The 22,890-nt window shown below is 45.8% G+C and overlaps 1 protein-coding gene across 1 annotated transcript in view; it reads right to left on the reverse strand.

The window, feature by feature from the left end:
• Positions 1-22,890, reverse strand: part of LOC137095383 (equilibrative nucleoside transporter 4-like) — a 66,367-nt gene that overhangs the window by 21,394 nt on the left and 22,083 nt on the right. Inside the window, exons 3-7 of the mRNA XM_067461985.1 lie at positions 16,959-17,090; positions 15,823-15,936; positions 11,626-11,754; positions 9,982-10,056; positions 483-742 (exon numbers count right to left, since the gene is read on the reverse strand). Of these exons, the coding sequence (XP_067318086.1) occupies positions 483-742; positions 9,982-10,056; positions 11,626-11,754; positions 15,823-15,936; positions 16,959-17,090 (710 nt within the window). The remainder of the gene's footprint in view (positions 1-482; positions 743-9,981; positions 10,057-11,625; positions 11,755-15,822; positions 15,937-16,958; positions 17,091-22,890) is intronic.

The raw sequence follows: 22,890 nt of genomic DNA on the forward strand, positions 1-22,890 counted from the left end.
CAAATCCCAAGATTCATCAAACCACAATTCCCAGGACTGCCAAGCATTGCATCTTGGCAGTTAAAGAGTGGACCAAACTAAATTCAATCCACAGTGTAGATGCATCCTTAGCAACTCTTCATGGATTTTCCAACTTCTTTGGTCATGGCTTTCAACTTTAATTACACTATGTTACAAGATTTTAGTTCCTGGGTTTTAAGTGTAATTTCCTAATTGGTTCTATCATAAAAACATGGGAATAATTTATTAAATTGCAATCTGGATTTTGCTCTAGTTTTTCAATACTAGCATCCCAACTAATCCAACATAGTTTATGCAACAATAACAAAGTTTCTGGAGTAAGAGAACTACTTTCAAAGTAAGGACCACACAATTAAATGGGAAATAACACTTTCAAACCAGGAACGTAGTGTAATTGCAAAAGTTCCACAGTCCCCCTGGTGCAAGGGTGACTTGTTTACACAACCCGAGAACCAACGTACGAATCGGATGCCTTCTGCCGTGACATCGTGGTGAACCCGGTATCCAGTGCCTTGGTCCACGGCCCCTTTGAGCGTGCCGTCCTTGGAGTGGGCCGTGTAATACTTCACAAACTGTGTCCGCTTGACCAAGAGGTGGAGGATGAAGCAGGTGAGCTCGAGGCTGATGGAGATGAAGAAGAAGATGATGGTGTTCTCCTTCTCGTCCGACAGCAGGAGTTTGGTGAAGATGCGGCTCAGGGAGATGATCACTCCGGCAGTACCTAGGAAAGCAGAGCAGAAGGTGGCAACGAAGCATACATCTCTGGACAATGCAAATAGGATCTATTCTCCAGTAAACATTCACGTCATTTATCCGTTCTCCAGTAAACCTTGTCCTGTCCAGAGAACAGCAACCAAAGTGATCAAAGGTGTGCAACCTATGAGGAGTGGCTTAAAGAGCTGGGTCTGCTTAGCCTAGAGAAAATAAGGCTGAGAAGAGACATGATCACTATGTCTAAACATTTGATTAATATGTTTTTTTAATTATAAAAAACAGCGAATATATATATATATAGAGAGAGAGAGCGCGCGCGCTCCATGCAGTCATGCTGGCCATGTGACCTTGGAGGTGTCTAAGGACAACGCCGGCTCTTCAGCTTAGAAATGGAGTGAGTCTGCTCCCTCCTCCCTATGACTTCCCCTCACATATTTATAAAACAGCGAATACATATGGCGCTCTATGCAGTCATGCTGGCCATGGGACCTTGGAGGTGTCTAGGGACAACGCCGGCTCTTCAGCTTAGAAATGGAGTGAGTCTGCTCCCTCCTCCCTATGACTTCCCCTCACATATTTATAAAACAGCGAATATATATTACACACACATATGGCGCTCCATGCAGTCATGCTGGTCATGTGACCTTGGAGGTGTCTAAGGACAACGCCGGCTCTTCAGCTTAGAAATGGAGTGAGTCTGCTCCCTCCTCCCTATGACTTCCCCTCACATATTTATAAAACAGCGAATATATATATATATATACATATATATACATACATATGGCGCTCCATGCAGTCATGCTGGCCATATGACCTTGGAGGTGTCTAGGGACAACGCCGGCTCTTCAGCTTAGAAATGGAGTGAGTCTGCTCCCTCCTCCCTATGACTTCCACTCACATACTTATACATTGTCCTCCTCATATCTCCTCTCAGCTTTCTCTTCCAAGTTACAAACAAGATAAGTTCTGTATGTTTGTTCATAAGTTGCATTTGTTTGGGTTGCTGTAGGTTTTTCGGGCTGTCTGGCCATGTTCTAGAGGCATTTTCTCCTGACGTTTCACCTGCATATATGGCAGGCATCCTCAGAGGTTGTGAGGTCTGTTGGAAACTATGAAAATAGGGTTTACATATCTGGGGAATCATGTCCAGGATGGGAGAAAGAACTCTTGTCTGCTGGAGCTAGGTGGGAATGTTTCAACTGACCACCTTGATTAGCATTTAATGGCTTGAAAGTGCCTGGGGGGAATCTTTTGTTGAGAGTGATTTGATGTGCCTGATTGTTTACTCTCTGTTGTTTTGCTGTTGTAAATTTTTATTACAACATAATATTTTGATTAAAATAATTAATTTTTAATTAAAAATAAAATATTTTATTTTTATTTTTTTACTTTTTATTGTTGTTGTATGTTGTTTATTTGCATTGCTGTATTGCTGGGCTTGGACTCATGTAAGCCACCCCAATTCCCCTTGGGGAGATGGTGGCGGAGTATAAATAAAGTTATTATTATTATTATTACTATTATTATTATTATTATTATTATTATTGTGGTCCATGCAGTCATGCCGGCCACATGACCTTGGAGGTGTCTATGGACAATGCCGGCTTTTCAGCTTAGAAATGGAGATGAGCACCACACCCCAGAGTCGGACATGACTGGACTTCATGTCATGGGAAAACCTTTACCTCCCCCCCCCCCTCGCTCTCTCCATATATATTCACAAACTAACACAATACTTATTAACCTCTATACCAGGCATGGGCAAACTTGGGCCCTCCAGGTGTTTTGGACTTCAACTCCCACCATTCCTAACAACCTCAGGCCCTTCCTTTTCCTTTTCCCTTTCCTTTTCTGCTTATGCAGGTAAGAGGGAAAAGGAAGGGTCCTGAGGCTGTCAGGAATGGTGGGAGAGAAGCCTCTCTGTGTGAGAGAAGCTTCTCTGTGTGAGAGAAGCCTCTCTGTGTGAGAGGAGCCTCTTTGTGTGAGAGGGGTCACAAGTGTGAGAGAAGCCTCTCTGTGTGAGAGGAGCCTCTCTGTGTGAGAGGGGTCACAAGTGTGAGAGAAGCCTCTCTGTGTGAGAGAAGCCTCTCTCTGTGAGAGAAGCCTCTCTCTGTGAGAGAAGCCTCTCTCTGTTAGAGAAGCCTCTCTGTATGAGAGAAACCTCTCTGTGTGAGAGAAGCCTCTGTGTGAGAGAAACCTCTGTGTGAGAGAACCCTCTCTCTGTGAGAGAAACCTCTCTCTGTGAGAGAAACCTCTCTGTGTGAGAGAAACCTCTCTGTGTGAGAGAAACCTCTGTGTGAGAGAGAAGCCTCTCTTGTGTGAGAGAAACCTCTCTGTGAGAGAAACCTCTCTGTGTGAGAGAAACCTCTCTGTGTGAGAGAAGCCTCTCTGTGTGAGAGAAGCTTCTGTGTGTGAGAGAAGCCTCTCTGTGTGAGAGAAACCTCTCTGTGTGAGAGAAGCCTCTGTGTGTGAGAGACGCCTCTCTGTGTGAGAGAAGCCTCTCTGTGTGAGAGAAGCCTCTCTGTGTGAGAGGAGCCTCTCTGTGTGAGAGGAGCCTCTCTGTGTGAGAGAAGCTCTCTGTGTGAGAGAAGCCTCTGTGTGTGAGAGAAACTTCTGTGTGTGAGAGAAGCCTCTCTCTGTGAGAGAAGCCTCTCTGTTTGAGAGAAGCCTCTCTCTGTGTGAGAGAAACCTCTGTGTGAGAGAGAAGCCTCTCTTGTGTGAGAGAAACCTCTCTGTGAGAGAAACCTCTCTGTGTGAGAGAAGCCTCTTTGTGTGAGAGAAGCCTCTGTGTGAGAGATGCCTCTCTGTGTGAGAGAAGCCTCTCTGTGTGAGAGAAGCCTCTCTGTGTGAGAGGAGCCTCTCTGTGTGAGAGAAGCTCTCTGTGTGAGAGAAGCCTCTGTGTGTGAGAGAAACTTCTGTGTGTGAGAGAAGAAGATTCTCTGTGTGAGAGAAGCCTCTCCGTGTGAGAGAAGCCTCTCTGTTTGAGAGAAGCCTCTCTCTGTGTGAGAGAAGCCTCTCTGTGTGAGAGAACCCTCTCTCTGAGAGAAGCCTCTCTGTGTAAGAGAACACATTGTAAGTCAGATGTTTGTAACTCGAGAACGGCCTGTATACAATAAATTAAAAATATGTACAGGTAAAACCATTCTGAAAATATTTTAAAATCAATGTGGGGGGGGGGGGGATAGAAAAAAGTTTTCAAAGGCAAAATAAAATAGTCGTTATTGCAAAGCCTTTGGTAAGACCACAACACATTTCAGAAAAGAGATGTTGTCAGAATATAATTCCTGCTGCTCAGAACGTGAGTCCCCCTCCCTCCCAGCTCTGCCTTCAAGAAGGTAGATATATTCTACCAAGTAAGAACAAAGCCTCTCTGTGTGAGAGAAGCCTCTCTGTGTGAGAGAAGCCTCTCTGTGTGAGAGAAGCCTCTCTCTGTGAGAGAAGCCTCTCTGTGTGAGAGAAGCCTCTCTGTGTGAGAGAAGCCTCTCTGTGTGAGAGAAGCCTCTCTGTGTGAGAGAAGCCTCTCTCTGTGAGAGAAGCCTCTCTGTGTGAGAGAAGCCTCTCTGTGTGAGAGAAGCCTCTCTGTGTGAGAGAAGCCTCTCTCTGTGAGAGAAGCCTCTCTGTGTGAGAGAAGCCTCTCTGTGTGAGAGAAGCCTAACAAAAATAGAGAAGATAACAAAAATATGCTAATCCACTCCATTTACTTGATGCATTCACGTCACCGGGCTGAGTTTTTCCTCATGACAACATGTGGATCGCCTCGAGGAAACCGTTTTGATTTTTGCCATGCAAGGCACACAGCCGCCTTGATGATAAAAGCCAGAGAACAGTCTCTCCTGGTTTGCAAAGAGCCAGCCGGTCTCCTGGCAGCAGTGTGGCGCAGAAATCTAATCCACTCTCTCGTTATACCAGACTTCAGTTGGTTAATCTGCTAATCAGGGTTTACTCCCAGTTATTAGATTAATGCTGCCACTCCAAAGAGACTTCGCTTCCCTTGGAAGTAAATGTACGACTATAACAGCTCTGGACTTTCGACATGCAAAAAGGCAACCCATGGTTCCAGGAATGCATTCACATTGTAGAATTAATCCAGTTTGGCACCATTTTAATGGTCACAGCTCAATGCTATAGATCAGTAGTTCTCAACCCTCCTAATGCCGCGACCCCTTAATACAGTCCCTCATGTTGTGGTGACCCCCAACCATAATCCTAACAGTATGAATCGCCATGTAAATAATGATCTGCAGGATGTATTTTCATTCACTGGAGCAAATTTGGCACAAATACCCGGTATGCCCAAATTTGAATACTGGTGGGGTTGGTGGGGGGATTGATTTTGTCATTTGGGAGTTGTAGTTGCTGGGATTTACAGTTAACATGTAAACAAAGAGCGTTCCGAACCCCACCAACAATGGAATTGAACCAAAGTTGGCACAGAGAACTCCCATGATGAACAGAAAATACTGGAAGGTTTTGGTGGGCATTGACCTTGAGTTTGGGAGTTGTAGTTTGTTTACATCCAGAGAGCACTGTGGGCTCAAACAATGATGGATCTGGACCAAACTTGGCATGGATACTCAATATGCCCAAATGTGAACACTGATAGGGTTTGGGGAAAATAGACTTTGACATTTGGGAGTTGTACTTGCTGGGATTTATAGTTCACCCACAATCAAGGAGCGTTCTGAACCCCACCAATGATAGAATTGGGCCAAACTTCCCACACAGATCCCCCATGACCAACAGAAAATACTGTGTTTTCTGATGGTCTTTGGTGACCCCTCTGACACCCCTTCGCGACCCCCAGGTTGAGAAACACTGCTATAGATAGAACCCTGGGAGATGTAGGTATGTAGGTGTGCCTTTTTGAGCCCCAGGTGGCAAAGTGGGTTAAACCGCTGAGCTGCTGAAGTTGCTGATTGAAAGGTCAGAGGTTCGAATCTGGGGAACGGGGTGAGCTCCTGCTGTTAGGCCTAGCTTCTGCCAACCTAGCAGTTTGAAAACATGCAAATGTGAGTAGATCAATAGGTACTGCTTTGGTGAGAAGGTAACGGTGCTCTATGCAGTCATGCTGGCCACATGACCTTGGAGGCATCTATGGTCAATGCCAGCTCTTCGGCTTATTGAGATGACCACCACTCCACAGAATCGGACACAACTAGACTTGATGGCAAGAGGAAACCTTTACCTTTACTTTTTTTTGTTCTTGTAAGTTGTATCAAAGTCATTAAATTGATACTTACAAGGTGATATCTGACACAGGGGCGTAGCCTGTACCCAAAACTTAAGATTCAAAACTTACCCAATACTTTTTTGTTTGCATTTGATCAATTTCAGAAGCCTCCCAAGGTCGGTTTTATTTTCAGCACAAGGAAGCAAAGCAAAGCCAAAAAGGCTGCCCTTCCTTTTTAATTGAATGGCCTCTCACTATAAGGAAAGGGATGCCACAGGAAGAAAGCAGAGTTCATTGGGAAAGGAACTTATTTTCAGTGCAAGGAAGCAAAACAAAGCCAAAAAGGCTGCCTTTCCCTTTTAAATGAATGCCTTCTCTCACCATAAGGAGAGAGAAGCCACAGGAAGAAAGCAGAGTTTGTTGGGAAAGGAACTTATTTTCAGTGCAAGGAAGGAAAACAAAGCCAAAAAGGCTGCCTTTCCTCTTTAATCGAATGGCCTCTCACTATAAGGAGAGGGAAGCCACAGGAAGAAAGCAGAGTTCGTTGGGAAAGGAACTTATTTTCAGTGCAAGGAAGCAAAGCAAAGCCAAAAAGGTTGCCTTTCCCCTTTAAATGAATGCCCTCTCTCACCATAAGGAGAGAGAAGCCACAGGAAGAAAGCAGTGTTCGGGAAAGGAACTTATTTTCAGTGCAAGGAAGCAAAGCAAAGCCAAAAAGGCTGCCTTTCCTATTTAAATGAATGGCCTCTCACCATCAGGAGAGGGAAGCCACAGGAAGAAAGCAGAGTTTGTTGGGAAAGGAACTTATTTTCAGTGCAAGGAAGCAAAACAAAGCCAAAAAGGTTGTCTTTTCCCTTTAAATGAATGCCCTCTCGCCATTAGGAAAGCAACAGGAAGAAAGCAAAGTTTGTTGGGAAAGGAACTTATTCGATGTTTGGGGATCATCACAACTGGCGGAACTGTATTAAGGGGTTGCAACATTAGGAAGGTTGAGAAACACTGATTTAGGCTATAGCTAATTTGACAACACCAAATCTGCTATGTCTACCAAAATTGCATGGTTACAAACTGGCACGCATGTAGCCAAGGAGCATCAGGCTACCGTCGAGATGGCAAAGGTTATGAATGAAGAAGTACATCCAAGTGAGGCAAAGGTGCAGCAGTTTGCTTTGCCCTGAACCTACTGGGAAGGGCAGAATCTATCTGCTCCTCTCTTCTCCTTTCCCACCTGCTAAGTTAATTGAGTGCAAACTACTTTTCCTTTTTGACTTCAATTTGTAGCATTTGGAGTAAGGAGGAAAGTGGGAAGAAGTGAGAGAAATTGAGACATTTCAAAAGCAGCCGGGAAAGTGATGAGGAGTGGTTTGAACAGGACAATCGGTACATCCAGATTGCAGAATGAATGCAGTTTGAGCCAACGTTAATGCTATGAAATGGGTAGTTTATTGAGGCGCCAGAAGTCTTGGGCAGAGAAGACTACAGGCCTTGTAAAGCCACAACTCCCATGTCTCCAGTGCAATGAGCAAGGGCAGTTTAAGTCGTGCCCAAACGAAATTATATTTTAATCTGGAAGAGAGATAAGAAAAAGATCTTGGAGTCCTCGTGGACAACAAGTTAAACATGAGCCAACAATGTGATGTGGTGGCAAAAAAAGCCAATGGGATTTTGTCCTGCATCAAGAGGAGCCTAGTGTCTAGATCTAGGGAAGTCATGCTCCCCATGCTCTATTCTGCTTTGGTTAGACCACATCTGGAATATTGTGTCCAATTCTGGGCACCACAATTCAAGAGAGATATTGACAAGCTGGAATGTGTCCAGAGGAAGGCGACTAAAATGATCAAGGGTCTGGAGAACAAGCCCTATGAGGAGCGGCTTAAGGAGCTGGACATGTTTAGCCTGAAGAAGAGAAGGCTGAGAGGAGATATGATAGCCATGTATAAATATGTGAGAGGAAGCCACAGGGAGGAGGAGGGAGCAAGCTTGTTTTCTGCTTCCTTGGAGACTAGGACGCAAGGGAACAATGGCTTCAAACTACAAGAGAGGAGATTCCATCTGAACCTGAGGAAGAACTTCCTGACTGTGAGAGCCGTTCAGCAGTGGAACTCTCTGCCCCGGAGTGTGGTGGAGGCTCCTTCTTTGGAAGCTTTTAAACAGAGGCTGGATGGCCATCTGTCAGGGGTGATTTGAATGCAATATTCCTGCTTCTTGGCAGAATGGGGTTGGACTGGATGGCCCAGGAGGTCTCTTCCAACTCTTTGATTCTATGATTCTAAGAAGCAGAGCCAAAGGAAAGAGGGAAGAGACCGAGATATGGCAAAACACGTCAGTGGTCAGGGCACGGTGACCGTTGTTCCTTTCGGAGCAGAGGTCTGCTGCCTTAATGGGTTTACTCTCTCCATCTGACTTGAGGCCCGCCCAAGAGGCAGGAGGACATGTCCACTACAGATCCGTGGATGTGCCAACGATGGATGCCAAGCGATGCATTAATGAGGATGCCCAGCTGTCAGTCATTAGCGCCTGTGCCAATCGGTGAGTGGGCAGAGAACGGTCTGGCATAGGCGCCATCTGCCCTGGCCATTCTGTCCAAGCATCCCAGAATCCACACTGGGGACCAAGGGTCATTGACTCTGATTAGCGGAAAGATAACAGACATTAGGGCAGCCGATAAAGCAGAAGAGGGTCCATCTTGCGCAGCGGCTCACTCCTCACAGGTGCTCAAAGGCTGTGCCAGCGCATGGGCGGAAATGGAGAACGGTTCACACATTTTGGCTCCTCTTGGGCACCGCAATCAGGTTCCATGGCAAACAAAGGCACAACTGGTTCTGAAACAGTTGATGGGCAAGAATAGCTCTCCTTATTAACAGGTGATGCTTCAATAATAATAACAATAACAACAACAACAACGTATGGATTGTCGATGTTGCAATCCCAGGCAACAGCAGGATTGCAGAGAAACAACTGGAAAAACTGACACGATATGAGGATTTAAAGATTGAACTGCAAAGACTCTGGCACAAGCCAGTCAAGGGGGTCCCAGTGGTGATCGGCACACTGGGTGTAGTGCCTCAAGACCTTGGCCTGCACTTAAAAACAAGCAGTGCTGACAAAATTACCACCTGTTAGCTGCAAAAGGCCACCCTACTCGACTCTGCATGCATCATTCACCAACACATCACATAATCCTAGACACTTGGGAAGTGTCTGACGTGTGATACAATACAACAGCCAGCACAATGGCACAGTGATCTTGTTTGCTGTGTACTACTCTTGTTGTGTATCAAATAATAATACTACTACTAATAATAATGCAAACAGCAAACAAGATCACGGTGCCACTGTGCTGACTTGTATTGTTGTATAATAATAATAATAATCATCATCATCATCTTGTCTGCTGTGGACTCATTTAGTCGTATTTAAAACAACAACAACACCAATAATAATAATAATAATAATAATAATAATATATTATTATTATTATTATTATTATTATTATTGACACAAAAGCACAGTACATCACAGCAAATGAGATCTATATCCTGGATGATGATGATGATGATGATGATGATGATGATGATGATTATGAGCTGAAGAGCCAACGTTGTCCATAAACGCCTCCAAGGTCGTGTGGCTGGCACGATTGCATGGAGCGCCGTTACCTTCCCGCCAAGGCAGTACCTATTGATCTACTCACATTGCATGTTTTCGAACTGCTAGGTTGGCATAAGCTGGGGATAACGGTGGGAGCTCGCCCTGCTCCCCAGATTTGCACCATCAACCTTGTGGTCAGCAAGTTCAGCAGATCAGCAGTTTAACCCGCTGTGCTCCTGGTGGCTCCAGTGCTTTCATGCTATAGAATTATAATATTATGATTGCATCTTAATTGCTGTCATTGCCTCCTATGAGAATCTGGGATTTGCAGTTTAGGAAGGAGGACAGCACTTGGAATTTCCAGGCAGAAACTACAATTCTGCAACTGGATGCAACGGTGCTCCCTGAAAGTGGAATGATGGTGCTACATTTGTGGTGTAATGTCATTTTTGGGACTGAGCCGAAAAAAAAGAGGCAATACTCACTTTCACCGGTCATGACGCCTTGGGTATATCGCTTTGGTAACATCCCGGTGTAGCCATAGAAGCTGGATTGCTGCACTTCAAAGGGGAGGACAGAGATGAGAAAGGAAGTGGGGGAAGCCTGTTATTATGCCACGATTGGGGAGAAAAAAGCACACTCGATTCCTTGTAACAACACAAGAATTATTCCCAAATTCCTTTCCAACTGGTACAGAATAGATTGGCAAGGGAGTTTGGATTGAAAACAAAACGAACTCCTTCGACACATGAGACAGAATTAAATTGTGGGTTTTGCTACTAGACGGTGGAGTGACGACCACAGCCTTTGTTGTTCATTCGTTCAGTTGTTTCCAACTCTTCGTGACTTCATGGACCAGTCCACGCCAGAGCTCCCTGTTGGTCATCACCACCCCCAGCTCCTTCAAGGTCAATCCAGGAAAGGTCAAGCGATAGATCAAGGCTTGACCGAAGAAGGAGAAGCAAGCCCTCTTTCCATTTGTACTTAGGTCCAACCTCATGACTTACCACTCAAGCAGGGAGCTTTGAGATGGTTGAACAGAAGCTCTCCGAAGCTGTAGGTGCTCTTACTGCCTAATACAGGGAAAACCAGCTGATCCCCAACCCATCTAAAACACAGACATGTGCTTTTCATCTCAAGAACAGACAAGCATCCCGAGCTCTGAGGATTATTACCTGGGAAGGAATCCCACTGGAGCATTGCAGCGCACACAAATGTCTGGGAGTCACTCTGGACTGTGCCCTGACCTACAAGAAACACTGCCTGAATATCAAGCAAAAAGTGGGCGCTAGGAACAACATCATACGAAAGCTGACCGGCACAACCTGGGGATCACAACCAGACATAGTGAAGACATCTGCCCTAGTGCTATGCTACTCTGCTGCTGAGTAGCATGCCCAGTGTAGAGGACATGTCACCACACTAAAACAGTAGATGTGGCTCTTAATGAGACATGCCACATTATCACGGGGTGTCTGCACCCTACACCACTGGAGAAGTTACACTGTTTAGCTGGTATTACATCACCTGACATCTGCTGGGAAGTAGCAACCAATAGTGAAAGGACCAAGGCAGAGACATCTCCAGCTCATCCCTTGTTTAGGTATCAGCCAGCACGTCAACGACTTGAATCAGGAAATAGCTTCCTAAGATCTACAGAGACACTTGCTGGAACACCCCAGCAAGCGAGAGTCCAAAAGTGGCAGGCTCAAACCCAGAACCTCAATCAATGGCTGACACCAAATGAGAGACACACAGAAAACTGGGCGACTTGGAAGGCACTGAACAGACTGTGCTCTGGCACCACGAGATGCAGAGCTAACCTCAAGAAATGGGGCCACAAAGTGGAATCCACGACATGCAAGTCCGGAGAAGAGCCAACCACTGACCACCTGCTGCAATGCAACCTGAGCCCTGCCACATGCACAAGGGAGGACCTTCTTGCGGCAACATCAGAGGCACTCCAAGTGGCCAGATACTGGTCAAAGGACATCTAATCAACTACCAAGCTTGCGAACTTTGTGTTTTTTAAATTCCAAGAGAGTTAGCTCAAAAGTAACATTTCTGAGACAAGGGTTCCAATCCCAGCCAAGAACGCCCATGGGGAGGCCATCCATTCCCATGCCTACCTGTGCAACCAAAGGCCACCACACCCACCGCGATGAGGTTGACGGCGTAGGCGTGCCGCTGGGAGAAAAGCTCCAGCCAGACGTCACAGATGCTAACAAAGAGAAGCGGACCAAGGGCAAACAGGTACCCTGCAAGAACAAGAAGGACATGGAAAATACATCATTTCTGAAACAGTAGTCTTTTTTTTGGCACACAAGTCGTGATTTAAAAAACAGTACATGTCGAAGGTAGGATAGGTGTGTGATGTATAGTTTTCTCCCAATCACGCCCTCCTAAAATACACCAGGGCTGGGAAGGCACCTCTGAACGAAGCTCACACTCCAGAGTTCAGTATAAGCAAAGCAGTTTATTGAAGAATAAAAAGGATAAAAAAGAGGAGATTCCATCTGAACATGAGGAAGAACTTCCTGACTGTGAGAGCCGTTCAGCAGTGGAACTCTCTGCCCCGGAGTGTGGTGGAGGCTCCTTCTTTGGAAGCTTTTAAGCAGAGGCTGGATGGCCATCTGTCAGGGGTGATTTGAATGCAATATTCCTGCTTCTTGGCAGAATGGGGTTGGACTGGATGGCCCAGGAGGTATCTTCCAACTCTATGATTCTATGATCAAAAGTAGTATAGGATATTGTCGAAGGCTTTCATGGCCAGAATCACTCGATTGTTGTAGTTTTTTTCGGGCTATATGGCCATGTTCTAGAGGCATTCTCTCCTGACGTTTCGCCTGCATCTATGGCAAGCATCCTCAGAGGTAGTGAGGTCTGTTGGAACTAGGAAAAAGGGTTTATATATCTGTGGAATGACCAGGGTGGGACAAAGGGCTCTTGTCTGCTGGAGCTAGGTGTGAATGTTTCAACTAACCACCTTGATTAGCATTTAATGGCTTGGAAGTGCCTGGGGGGAGTCTTTTGTTGAGAGTGATTTGATGTGCCTGATTGTTTAAACTTTGTTTGTTTAAACAGTGTTTTAAACTTTTAATCCTTGCTACTGGCCCTGCCCGCTGTGATTTATTTTCGGTGTGTAAATTATTGTGATTTTACACTGTTTGATGTGCTTATTTATATTGTTTCTTGTATTTTATTTTTGGGTTGTTGTAGATTTTTCCGGGCTTTATGGCCATGGTCTAGAGGCATTCTCTCCTGACGTTTTGCCTGCATCTGTGGCAAGCATCCACAGAGGTAATGAGGTCTGTTGGAACTAGAAAAAAGGGTTTATATATCTGTGGAATGACCAGGGTGGGGCAAAGGACTCTTGTCTGCTGGAGCTAGGTGTGAATGTTTCAACTGACCACCTTGATTAGCATATAATCTGACTTGAGAAGTCTGACTTGGCCACGGTAGTCCACGCTCTGGTTACATCCCGCATAGACTACTGCAATGCTCTCTACGTGGGGTTGCCTTTGAAGACTGCTCGGAAGCTTCAAATGGTCCAGCCAGGCCCGTAGCCAGGATTTCGCCTGCATCTATGGCAAGCATCCTCAGAGGTAGTGAGGTCTGTTGGAACTAGAAAAAAGGGTTTATATATCTGTGGAATGACCAGGGTGGGACAAAGAACTCTTCTCTGTTGGAGCTAGGTGTGAATGTTTCAACTGACCACCTTGATTAGCATATAATCTGACTTGGGAAGTCTGACTTGGCCACCGTAGTCCACGCTCTGGTTACATCCCGCATAGACTACTGCAACACTCTCTACGTGGGGTTGCCTTTGAAGACTGCTCGAAAGCTTCAAATGGTCCAGCACTCGGCAGCCAGGTTGCTAACAGGAGTGGCACTCAGGGAGCGCACAACTCCTCTGTTGCGCCAGCTCCACTGGCTGCCAGTTTGCTACCGGGCACAATTCAAAGTGCTGGCTTTAGCCTATAAAGCCCTAAATGGTTCTGGCCCAACTTACCTCTCTGAACGCATCTCCTCCTATGAACCAGCTAGGACACTAAGATCATCTGGGGAGGCCCTGCTCTCGGTCCCGCCTACATCACAGGCGTACTTGGCGGGGACAAGAGACAGAGCCTTCTCAGTGGTGGCCCCTCGGCTGTGGAACGCCCTGCCTGCAGATATGAGATCGGCCCCCTCGCTCTTGGCGTTTCGGAGGAAAGTGAAGACCTGGCTGTTCGAACCAGCATTTGATTAAACAGTGTAATTGAACATAGGAATACGGAATAATGGATGACGAGACTGGATTCCGATTTTACTGCTGAGGCGCTAATGATTGTTATACGAATGTTTAATGATTTATGTGATAATTGTTTTTAATTGCCCTATATATTTTGTACTGATGTTGTTCACCGCTTTGAGTTGCCTGAGGGCTGAGAAAAGCGGTATAGAAATAAAGTAAATAAATAAATAAATAATGGCCTGGCAGTGCCTGGAGCAATCTTTTGTTGAGAGGTGATTAGATGTCCTTGTTTGTTTCCTCTCTGTTGTTGTGCTGTTGCAATTTTAGAGTTTTTTTTTAATACTGGTAGCCAGATTTTGTTCATTTTCATGGTTTCCTCCTTTCTGTTGAAATTGTCCACATGCTTGTGGATTTCATTGGCTTCTCTCGCTTCTGCAGGAGTCTACCGTATACCATGCAGCTGTGGACAAGTCTACAGAGGGACCACCAAACGCAGCAGCATTGCCCAGACACGAATCAAGGAGCATGAAAGGCACTGCAGACTAAGTCAACCAGAGAAGTCAGCCATAGCAGAGCACCTCATGAACCAACCTGGACACAGCATATTATTCGAAAACACAGAAATGCTGGACCACTCCAACAACCACCATGTCAGGCTACACAGAGAAGTCATTGAAATACACAAGCATGTGGACAATTTCAACAGAAAGGAGGAAACCATGAAAATGAACAAAATCTGGCTACTAGTATTAAAAAACTCTAAAATTGCAACAGCAAAACAACAGAGAGGAAACAGCCAGGGACATCTAATCACCTCTCAACAAAAGTTTGCTCCAGGCACAGTCAGCCCATTGTATGCTAATCAAGGTGGTCAGTTGAAACATTCACATCTAGCTCCAACAGACAAGAGTCCTTTGTCCCACCCTGGTCATTCCACAGATATATAAACCCTTTTTCCTTGTTCCAACAGACCTCACAACCTCTGAGGATGCTTGCCATAGATGCAGGCGAAACGTCAGAAGAGAATGCCTCTAGAACATGGCCATATAGCCTGAAAAAAACCTACAACAATTGAGTGATTCTGGCCACGAAAGCCTTCGACAATATCCTATACTACTTTTGATCATTCCACAGATATATAAACCCATTTTCGTAGTTCCAACAGACCTCACTACTTCTGAGGATGCTTGCCATAGATGCAGGCAAAACGTCAGGAGAGAATGCTTCTAGAACATGGCCATATAGCCCAAAAAAACCTACAACAACCCAGTATAGGATATTGTCCATAATAAGAATCACTTAAACTTAGAAAACAGGATTCCAAACACCAAGTTCAGGAAACAGGAATGCATAAAACCATAACCAAGATCCAAAAGTTACAAGTGTCTGTAGTAGCAAAATAAGCCATGAACAGCAAACCAAGGCACATTGATTCTATGAAGATACAGGAACAAAAACTTGAAGCATAAAAGTTTAAGTGATTCTTATAAAATCCAAGGCACAAGAAGTTACAGAAATATAAACATGAATATGAAATACAAGGCACAAGAAACCTGAACACAAGAAAGGAATTGCTGCCTTAACCAAATGTTGATTCCACTGAAGGATCAATCTCAGTTGCCCTCATACATACTCAAGAAACCATGCCTTTTCCCTTGAGAAGATTCAGGAGGATTCTTCTTGTCAATTAATCTTTGGGAGCAGCGCCTCTCCCCGGCCAGATGTCTCTGTTGACAATTCTGTCCACTTCTATTGAAGGAGGCGTTCCCAGCCTGGATCCCCAGTTAAAACATTCTTTCCACATTCTGACTTTGACTCCTTTGGGAAAGCTAACACAAGCCTGCCAGCCTCTTTCTCTGTCTGTACTGGAACATCTAATACAGGCTTGACCATCCCAGAATCCTCAGTTTCATCATGACTAACAGCATTCTCCTGCCCAAAATCCCCATTTCCAGACCCCTGGACTGGTAGCCTCCTCTGATTCTATGGTTGCCGGTAGGGCAATGGATTCATTCTGGGTTTTAATCCATCTGTCCAAAATGTTGAAACCTATTCCTCGAAAGAGTCAGAGGAAGAAGGGAGCAGGACTTACCCACGGCAATCCTGGTGTGGAGACTCAGCATTTCCACCAGAGCATTGTTGAGGATGACGGCTACCAAGGCTACCAAAATGTAGGTAAGGCTCATGTCAAACACGATAGAAGTCCCTGCGGAAGAAGAACAAAAAGATGGTTGCAGCAGGAAAATGGAGCCAACCAACATTTGCTAAGACCATGCATTGCTAAGTTTCTTTTCTGAAGTTGCCATACGCCTGTGAGACGTGGACTATCTACAGACGTCACACGCAACTCCTAGAATGATTTCATCAGCGTTGCCTCTGAAAAATCCTGCAAATCTCTTGGGAAGACAGGCAGACAAATGTCAGCGTGCTGGAAGATGCAAAGACCACCAGCACTGAAGCGATGGTCCTCCGCCATCAACCCCGCTGGACCGACCACGTTGTCCGAATGTCCGAATGCGTCTCCTAAAGCAGTTGCTTTACTCCGAACTCAAGAATGGAAAATGGAATGTTGGTGGGCAGGAAAAGAGATTGAAAGATGGGCTCTTAAAAACTCTGGCATAGAAACTGAGAACTGGGAAGCCCTGGCCCTTGAGCGCTCCAGCTGGAGGTCAGCTGTGACCAGCAGTGCTGTGGAATTCAAAAAGGCACGAATGGAGGGCGAAAGAGAGAAACGTGCCAAGAGGAAGGTGCATCAATCCAACCCTGACCGGATACACCTTCCACCTGGAAATCGAAGTCCTCACTGCAGGAAAATATAGGGATCAAGAATAGGACTCCACAACCACCTACAGACCCACCGCCAAGACACCAGACTTGGAAGACCATCATCCTGAGGCTACAAGGGATCGCCTAAGTAATTAAGTAAATATCAATGACATTATGTGCAAGTGCAACCTATGAATCCATAAATCATTTTGGAGGACATTTCTTTTTATGCCCTGTTGAAGACTTCTCACACCTGGTTGTCCTAATCCAAAGGGCTTGCTCTTTCTTCATCTTAGCAAAGAGAAGAAGGTGGTGCTGGTGGTGACAAGAACAACCATGCAGTGCCAACCAGTACACTTCCAATCTCTGTCTTTGGAGTTTCCAATGACAAGAACAACCATGCCGTGCCAATACACTTCCAGTCTCCGTCTTTGGAGTTTCCTAAAGATGTTGCAATCCTACCTGGGTACTTGTGATGAAGGTAGTCCACATCTGTGATGAAGCTATTGTAAGGCAAGAGGAAGCCAACTCCTGCCAGCAGCATTGCAAAGTAAATGCCATGGTAGCGGTCCTGGGGTTCGGGGTCTTCACAGGCTGCAACCCAAAACAGGAGAGGAAAGGAAGTTCATAGCTGAAGAGGTCAGAAAGGAGCACAGTGGTCCCTCACTTATTGCAGGGGTTTACATTCCTGGACCACTCGGGATAAGTGAAATTCTGCAAAATAGAGATGCCCCCGCTCCTTCCCTCCTCACCCTCTTTACCTTCCTCTTCTTCCCTCCTCCTTGTTTCCGCCTGGGCCTCTTGCTGCGGCTTGGTCCCCGCATTGCCTGCACTGCCTCCTCAATTGCGGTGTTTAAGCGGTGGCAAGAGGCCCAGGCTGCACAAAATTACATCAATTCACAGTTGACAACAATTCATGCATTATAACCATAAAATCAATAAAATCAATAAAAACCAAATACAAACCCAATTTCTCCTCTTACATGGTCAGCGTTCGTTAACTCATAGATCTAGTTTTACGTTCCACTTCATCTATCCTGCTGGTCTTACTCGCCTGATTGTCTGATTTAATTGCCAGAGTGCCCAAAGGCACTCCCATAACCACGTCTTCACCCTCCTCCTGAAGGCGAGGAGGGATGATGATGCCCTGATTTCCCCCGGGAGTGAGTTCCACAGGTGGGGGGCCACCACTGAGAAAGCCCTGCTCCTCGTCCCCACCAGCCCCACTTGTGAGAGTGGTGGGGTCGAGAGCAGGGCCTCCCCAGACGATCTCAGACTCCGGGGTGGGACGTAGAGGGAGATACGTTCAGACAGATACACTGGACTGGAACCGTATAGGGTTTTGTAGGTCAAAACCAGCACCTTGAATTGTGCTCGGAACTGAATCGGCAGTGGGGCTGGCACAGCAGGGGGGTGGTATGCTCCCTGTATGTCGCTCCGGTGAGCAATCTGGCTGCCGCTCGCTGGACTAGTTGAAGTTTCCGAACAGTTTTCAAGGGCAACCCCACGTAGAGAGCATTGCAGTAGTCTATTCGGGATGTAAAAAGAGCGTGGACCACTCATCTATCTATCTATCTATCTATCTATTTATCTATCTATCTATCCACACACACATACAACGAGTCTGCAATAAGTGAACTTCTCAACCTGGGTGTTGGAACCCTTGAGGGGGTCACAAGGGGGTGTCAGAGGGGTCCCCAAAGACCAACAGAAACACAGTATTTTCTATTGGTCATGGCGGTTCTGTGTAGGAAGTTTGGCCCAATTCTATCGTTGGTGGGGTTCAGAATGCTCTTTGATTGTAGGTGAACTATAAATCCCAGCAACTATAACTCCCAAGTGTCAAGGTCTATTTTCCCCATATTCAACCAGTGTTCGCATTTGGGCATATTGAGTATTTGTGACAAGTTTGGTCCAGATCCATCATTGTTTGTGTTGTTTGTGGATTTCTTCGAAAAGGGACTCTGCACCCTAAACCCGTGATCCCTTACACTACAAAATGAATGCTCACGGACTGTCATATCACTTGTGGAAGGAAGTGGGAAACGTGTGGAGCAGCAGGTCACTGCTTTCCAATTCCAACTTGAAAAGGAAGGATTTAACCTCCCCGGCCCCCCTTTCTGCTTTGATTCATCAAATGCTGGCATTCATGTTTGAAAATGGGAGGCTTTTTGAGGGTCTCCAGTGCCTTGGGCCATGGATGCAACCCGCATGATTAAAGTCCATTTGGCAAATTGCAGCCTTTCATCCAAGACCCAGGAGGGGTGCAAATAGCAGACCTTTGTGATGCAATGTCACTTAATAACACCACACAGAGCAAGAAAAGGCCAACAAATAACACAGGGATGCGAAGGGGCAGGAAAGCTGAATCCCGGTCTCCAATGAACTGTGCAAATAGAAGATTTCTATAATGGAAAAGATGTGAGGCTTGGGCTGGAGTTGACCTATCAAAATGTATTTGTGTCCTATTTGAAAGCTATTTGCAAAAGGAGTGGGGAAAGGGCATCCCTTCAGGTTGTTTTTCTGCAGCCCCTGGCACTTCCTCTCCATAATATTCAGCCACATCTTCACCTCACTACCTCTGAGGATGCTTGCCATAGATGCAGGCGAAACGTCAGGAGAGAATGCTTCTAGAACATGGCTATATAGCCCAAAAAAACCTACAACAACCCAGTGATTATGGCCATGAAAGCCTTCAACAATACACCTTCCACCTCCTCCAAGATGAATTGAACCACCTCAACTGGGCTCTCCAGGCCAGTGGAGACTCCACCTCAGACATCAGAAGAGCTGCAAGACCAAGAACAAGCCACGAGGTAAAGACGAAGATCCACCCCGAGGAAAAGTGTTCTTGCCAGACATCAAGGGAACCACTGACCGCAGAGGGAAGCTGATGAGGAAACACAACATACAAACCATCTACAGACCCACCAAGAAAATCCAACAAATGCTACGTTCAGCAAAGGACAAGAGGGATCCTCTCACCTCTGCAGGAGTCTACCGTATACCATGCAGCTGTGGACACGTCTACATAGGGACCACCAAACACAGCATTGCCCAGACACGCATCAAGGAACATGAAAGGCACTGCAGACGACTTCAACCAGAGAAGTCAGCCATAGCGGAGCACCTGATGAACCAGCCTGGACACAGCATATTATTTGAGAACACAGAAATGCTGGACCACACCAACAACCACCATGTCAGACGACACAGAGAAGCCACTGAGATCCACAAGCATGTGGACAATTTCAACAGAAAGGCAGAGACCACGGAAATGAACAAAATCTGGCTACCAGTATTAAAAAACTCTAAAATTACAACAGCAAAACAGCAGAGAGGAAACAACCAGGCACATCTTAACACCTCTCAACAAAAGATTTTCCCAGGCTCAGCCAGGCCTTCAAATGCTAATGAAGGTGTTCAGTTGAAACATTCACACCTAGCTCCAGCAGAGAAGAGCTCTTTGCCCCACCCCGGCCATTCCACAGACATATAAACCCATTGTCCTAATTCCAACAGACCTCACTACCTCTGAGGATGCTTGCAATAGATGCAGGCGAAACGTCAGGAGAAATGCCTCTAGAACATGGCCCTATAGACCGAAAAAACCCACAAGAACCTAATACACCTTCCCTTTTGTTTGCAAGGAAATCTTGGACACCTTCAGGAATTGCAATTCACCTTCAAAACAAGCTTACACGGACCTTCTGCATTGTTTTCCAAATTTTGCAAACCACAAATTACATTTGCAGCCACTTGTGGGGCCCTCGGAGCAGGAAAATGGCCTATACTGCCTCCTTGAAACAAGCCCTGCTTCTTGTACTAAGGGATTGAGGGTCCTTTGCTGTTCGTCATATAATCCATATCTGTTTGGAGGTCCCTTTGATCACCTTAGTTGCTTGGGCCTCCAATTCGTGAATCCTGATCTAACCCAAAGTTAGTATCAACACTTTACTTAAGCATTCTTAAGTACTAGAATCTCAGGATATTGATATGGAAGGATAAGGCCAACTTTAGAATAGAATCATAGAGTTGCAAGAGACGTGGTGGCTCATCCAGTCCAGGGCAGAGTAAGAGTTCCACTGCTGAACAGCTCTCTCACACTGTTAGGAAGTTCTTCCTAGTGTTCAGATGGAATCATTAGGAACTTCCTAACTGTGAGAGCTGTTCAGCGGTGGAATTCTTTCTCTGTCCCAGAATGTGGTGGAGGCTCCTTCTTTGGAGGTTTTGAAACAGAGGCTGGATGGCCATCTGTCGGGGGGTGCTTTGAATGTGATTTTCCACCGCTGTGCAAGCTGGCCGGGGGGCGCCTCATGAGCGCATGTTCTGTTGCGCGCTGGGCCTGTAAAGAATTGTCTTTAGAACAGGACGTGCAACCTTTGCCCAGCGAGAAGCCAGGGGGCCCAAGGAGAAGTTCTCAGAGGGTTTCCACCACAAATGATCTTTAGATGGCTTGTGAAGTACAACAAAGTCCTTTATTAATGAACAATCAAACAGAAACTTCTCTTGTCTTCAGTAAAGTTAAGCAAATGATTCCAAGCCTTTAGGCAACTGGTGACTTCCTAATCTTACTACACAATATCCCAGAGTACTTGTAAGATGTGCTGAATTCCTAATCTTGCCAATGAAGGACAGGCAACTGTCTTCAATAACTTCTTCTTTAAAGGAAAATCCCCTTTTTAACTTCTCCCAGGCTGACTGTAATCTAACCCTTACTGATGTGGGCTCCGCTACCGCGTTGAACTGCGTCTCGAACGCCGAGTGGACCTACCAGCAAGGCAGTAGATGTTCTCCAGCTGGAGTTCTTTGGCCTTTAGGGCTGTTTTCCTGGAAATTCTTAAAGGTTGAAGGTTTTGTACAGGGGAAGCTTGCACACGTCCTATACATTAGCTTTCCTTGCTGAGACTAACTAAAAAATGGCTCCCTTCCCTTCCCAATTGCCCTGAGAAAGGGGCGAGACCAAAACTTAACGATGATGGACAGGTGACTTGCCCTATGACTGCAACCAAAAGAAGCCACCTGAAACCTAGGACTGCAATCAAACATTTAATACAAAGCAAATATAGTTGGAGCTCCTGGTACAGCTGTACCAGAACAGCGCTCATTGGGGATTCACACCATACGCAAATGTGTATTTTGCCTACTGCTTCAGCCACCCCTGATCATAAAGCTGGAAGAGCCTCTAAGGGTCAATCAGGAAAGGAGATTCCACCTGAACATAAGGAAGAACTTCCTAACTGGGCCACAGCAACGCATGGCAGGGGATGGCTAGTAACTAAATAATAAGGAGGCCTTCATCATATATTCCATTACATGGCTGGAAAAGCACCATGCGTCTTACATGCCACCAGATGGGTTCTAACCTGCATGTTCAACATCTTTATTAATGACTTGGATGAAGGGCTAGAAGGCAGGATCATCAAGTTTGCAGACGACACCAAATTGGGAGGGAGAGCCAATACTCCAGAGGACAGGAGCAGAATTCAAAATGATCTTGACAGATTAGAGAGATGAATGGCCAAAACTAACACAATGAAGTTCAACAGGGACAAATGCAAGATACTCCACTTTGGCAGGAAAAACGAAATGCAAAGATACAGAATGGGGGACAATGCCTGGCTCGAGAGCAGTACGTGTGAAAAAGATCTTGGAGTCCTCGTGGACAACAAGTTAAACATGAGCCAGGAATGTGATGCGGCGGCAAAAAAAGCCAATGAGATTTTGGCCTGCATCAATAGGAGCCTAGTGTCTAGATCTAGGGAAGTAATGCTACCCCTCTATTCTGCTTTGGTTAGACCACACCTGGAATATTGTGTCCAATTCTGGGCACCACAATTCAAGAGAGATATTGGCAAGCTGGAATGTGTCTAGAGGAGGGCGACTAAAATGATAAAAGGTCTGGAGAACAAGCCCTATGAGGAGCGGCTTAAGGAGCTGGGCGTGTTTAGCCTGAAGAAGAGAAGGCTGAGAGGGGATATGATAGTGATGTATAAATATGTGAGAGGAAGCCACAGGGAGGAGGGAGCAAGCTTGTTTTCTGCTTCCCTGGAGACTAGGACGCAATGGAACAATGGCTTCAAACTACAAGAGAGGAGATTCCATCTGAGCATGAGGAAGAACTTCCTGACTGTGAGAGCTGTTCAGCAGTGGAACTCTCTGCCCCAGAGTGTGGTGGAGGTTCCTTCTTTGGAAGCTTGTAAACAGAGCCATCTGTCAGGGGTGATTTGAATGCAATATTCCTGCTTCTTGGCAGAATGGGGTTGGATGGATGGCCCATGAGGTCTCTTCCAACTCTTTGATTCTATGATTCTTTGTATGATTGATTCAGAATCATAGAATTATAGAATCAAAGAGTTGGAAGAGACCTCCTGGGCCATCCAGTCCAACCCCA

The sequence above is a fragment of the Anolis sagrei genome, chromosome Y (genome assembly GCF_037176765.1).
Source record: "Anolis sagrei isolate rAnoSag1 chromosome Y, rAnoSag1.mat, whole genome shotgun sequence".
NCBI classification, from domain to species: domain Eukaryota; kingdom Metazoa; phylum Chordata; class Lepidosauria; order Squamata; family Dactyloidae; genus Anolis; species Anolis sagrei.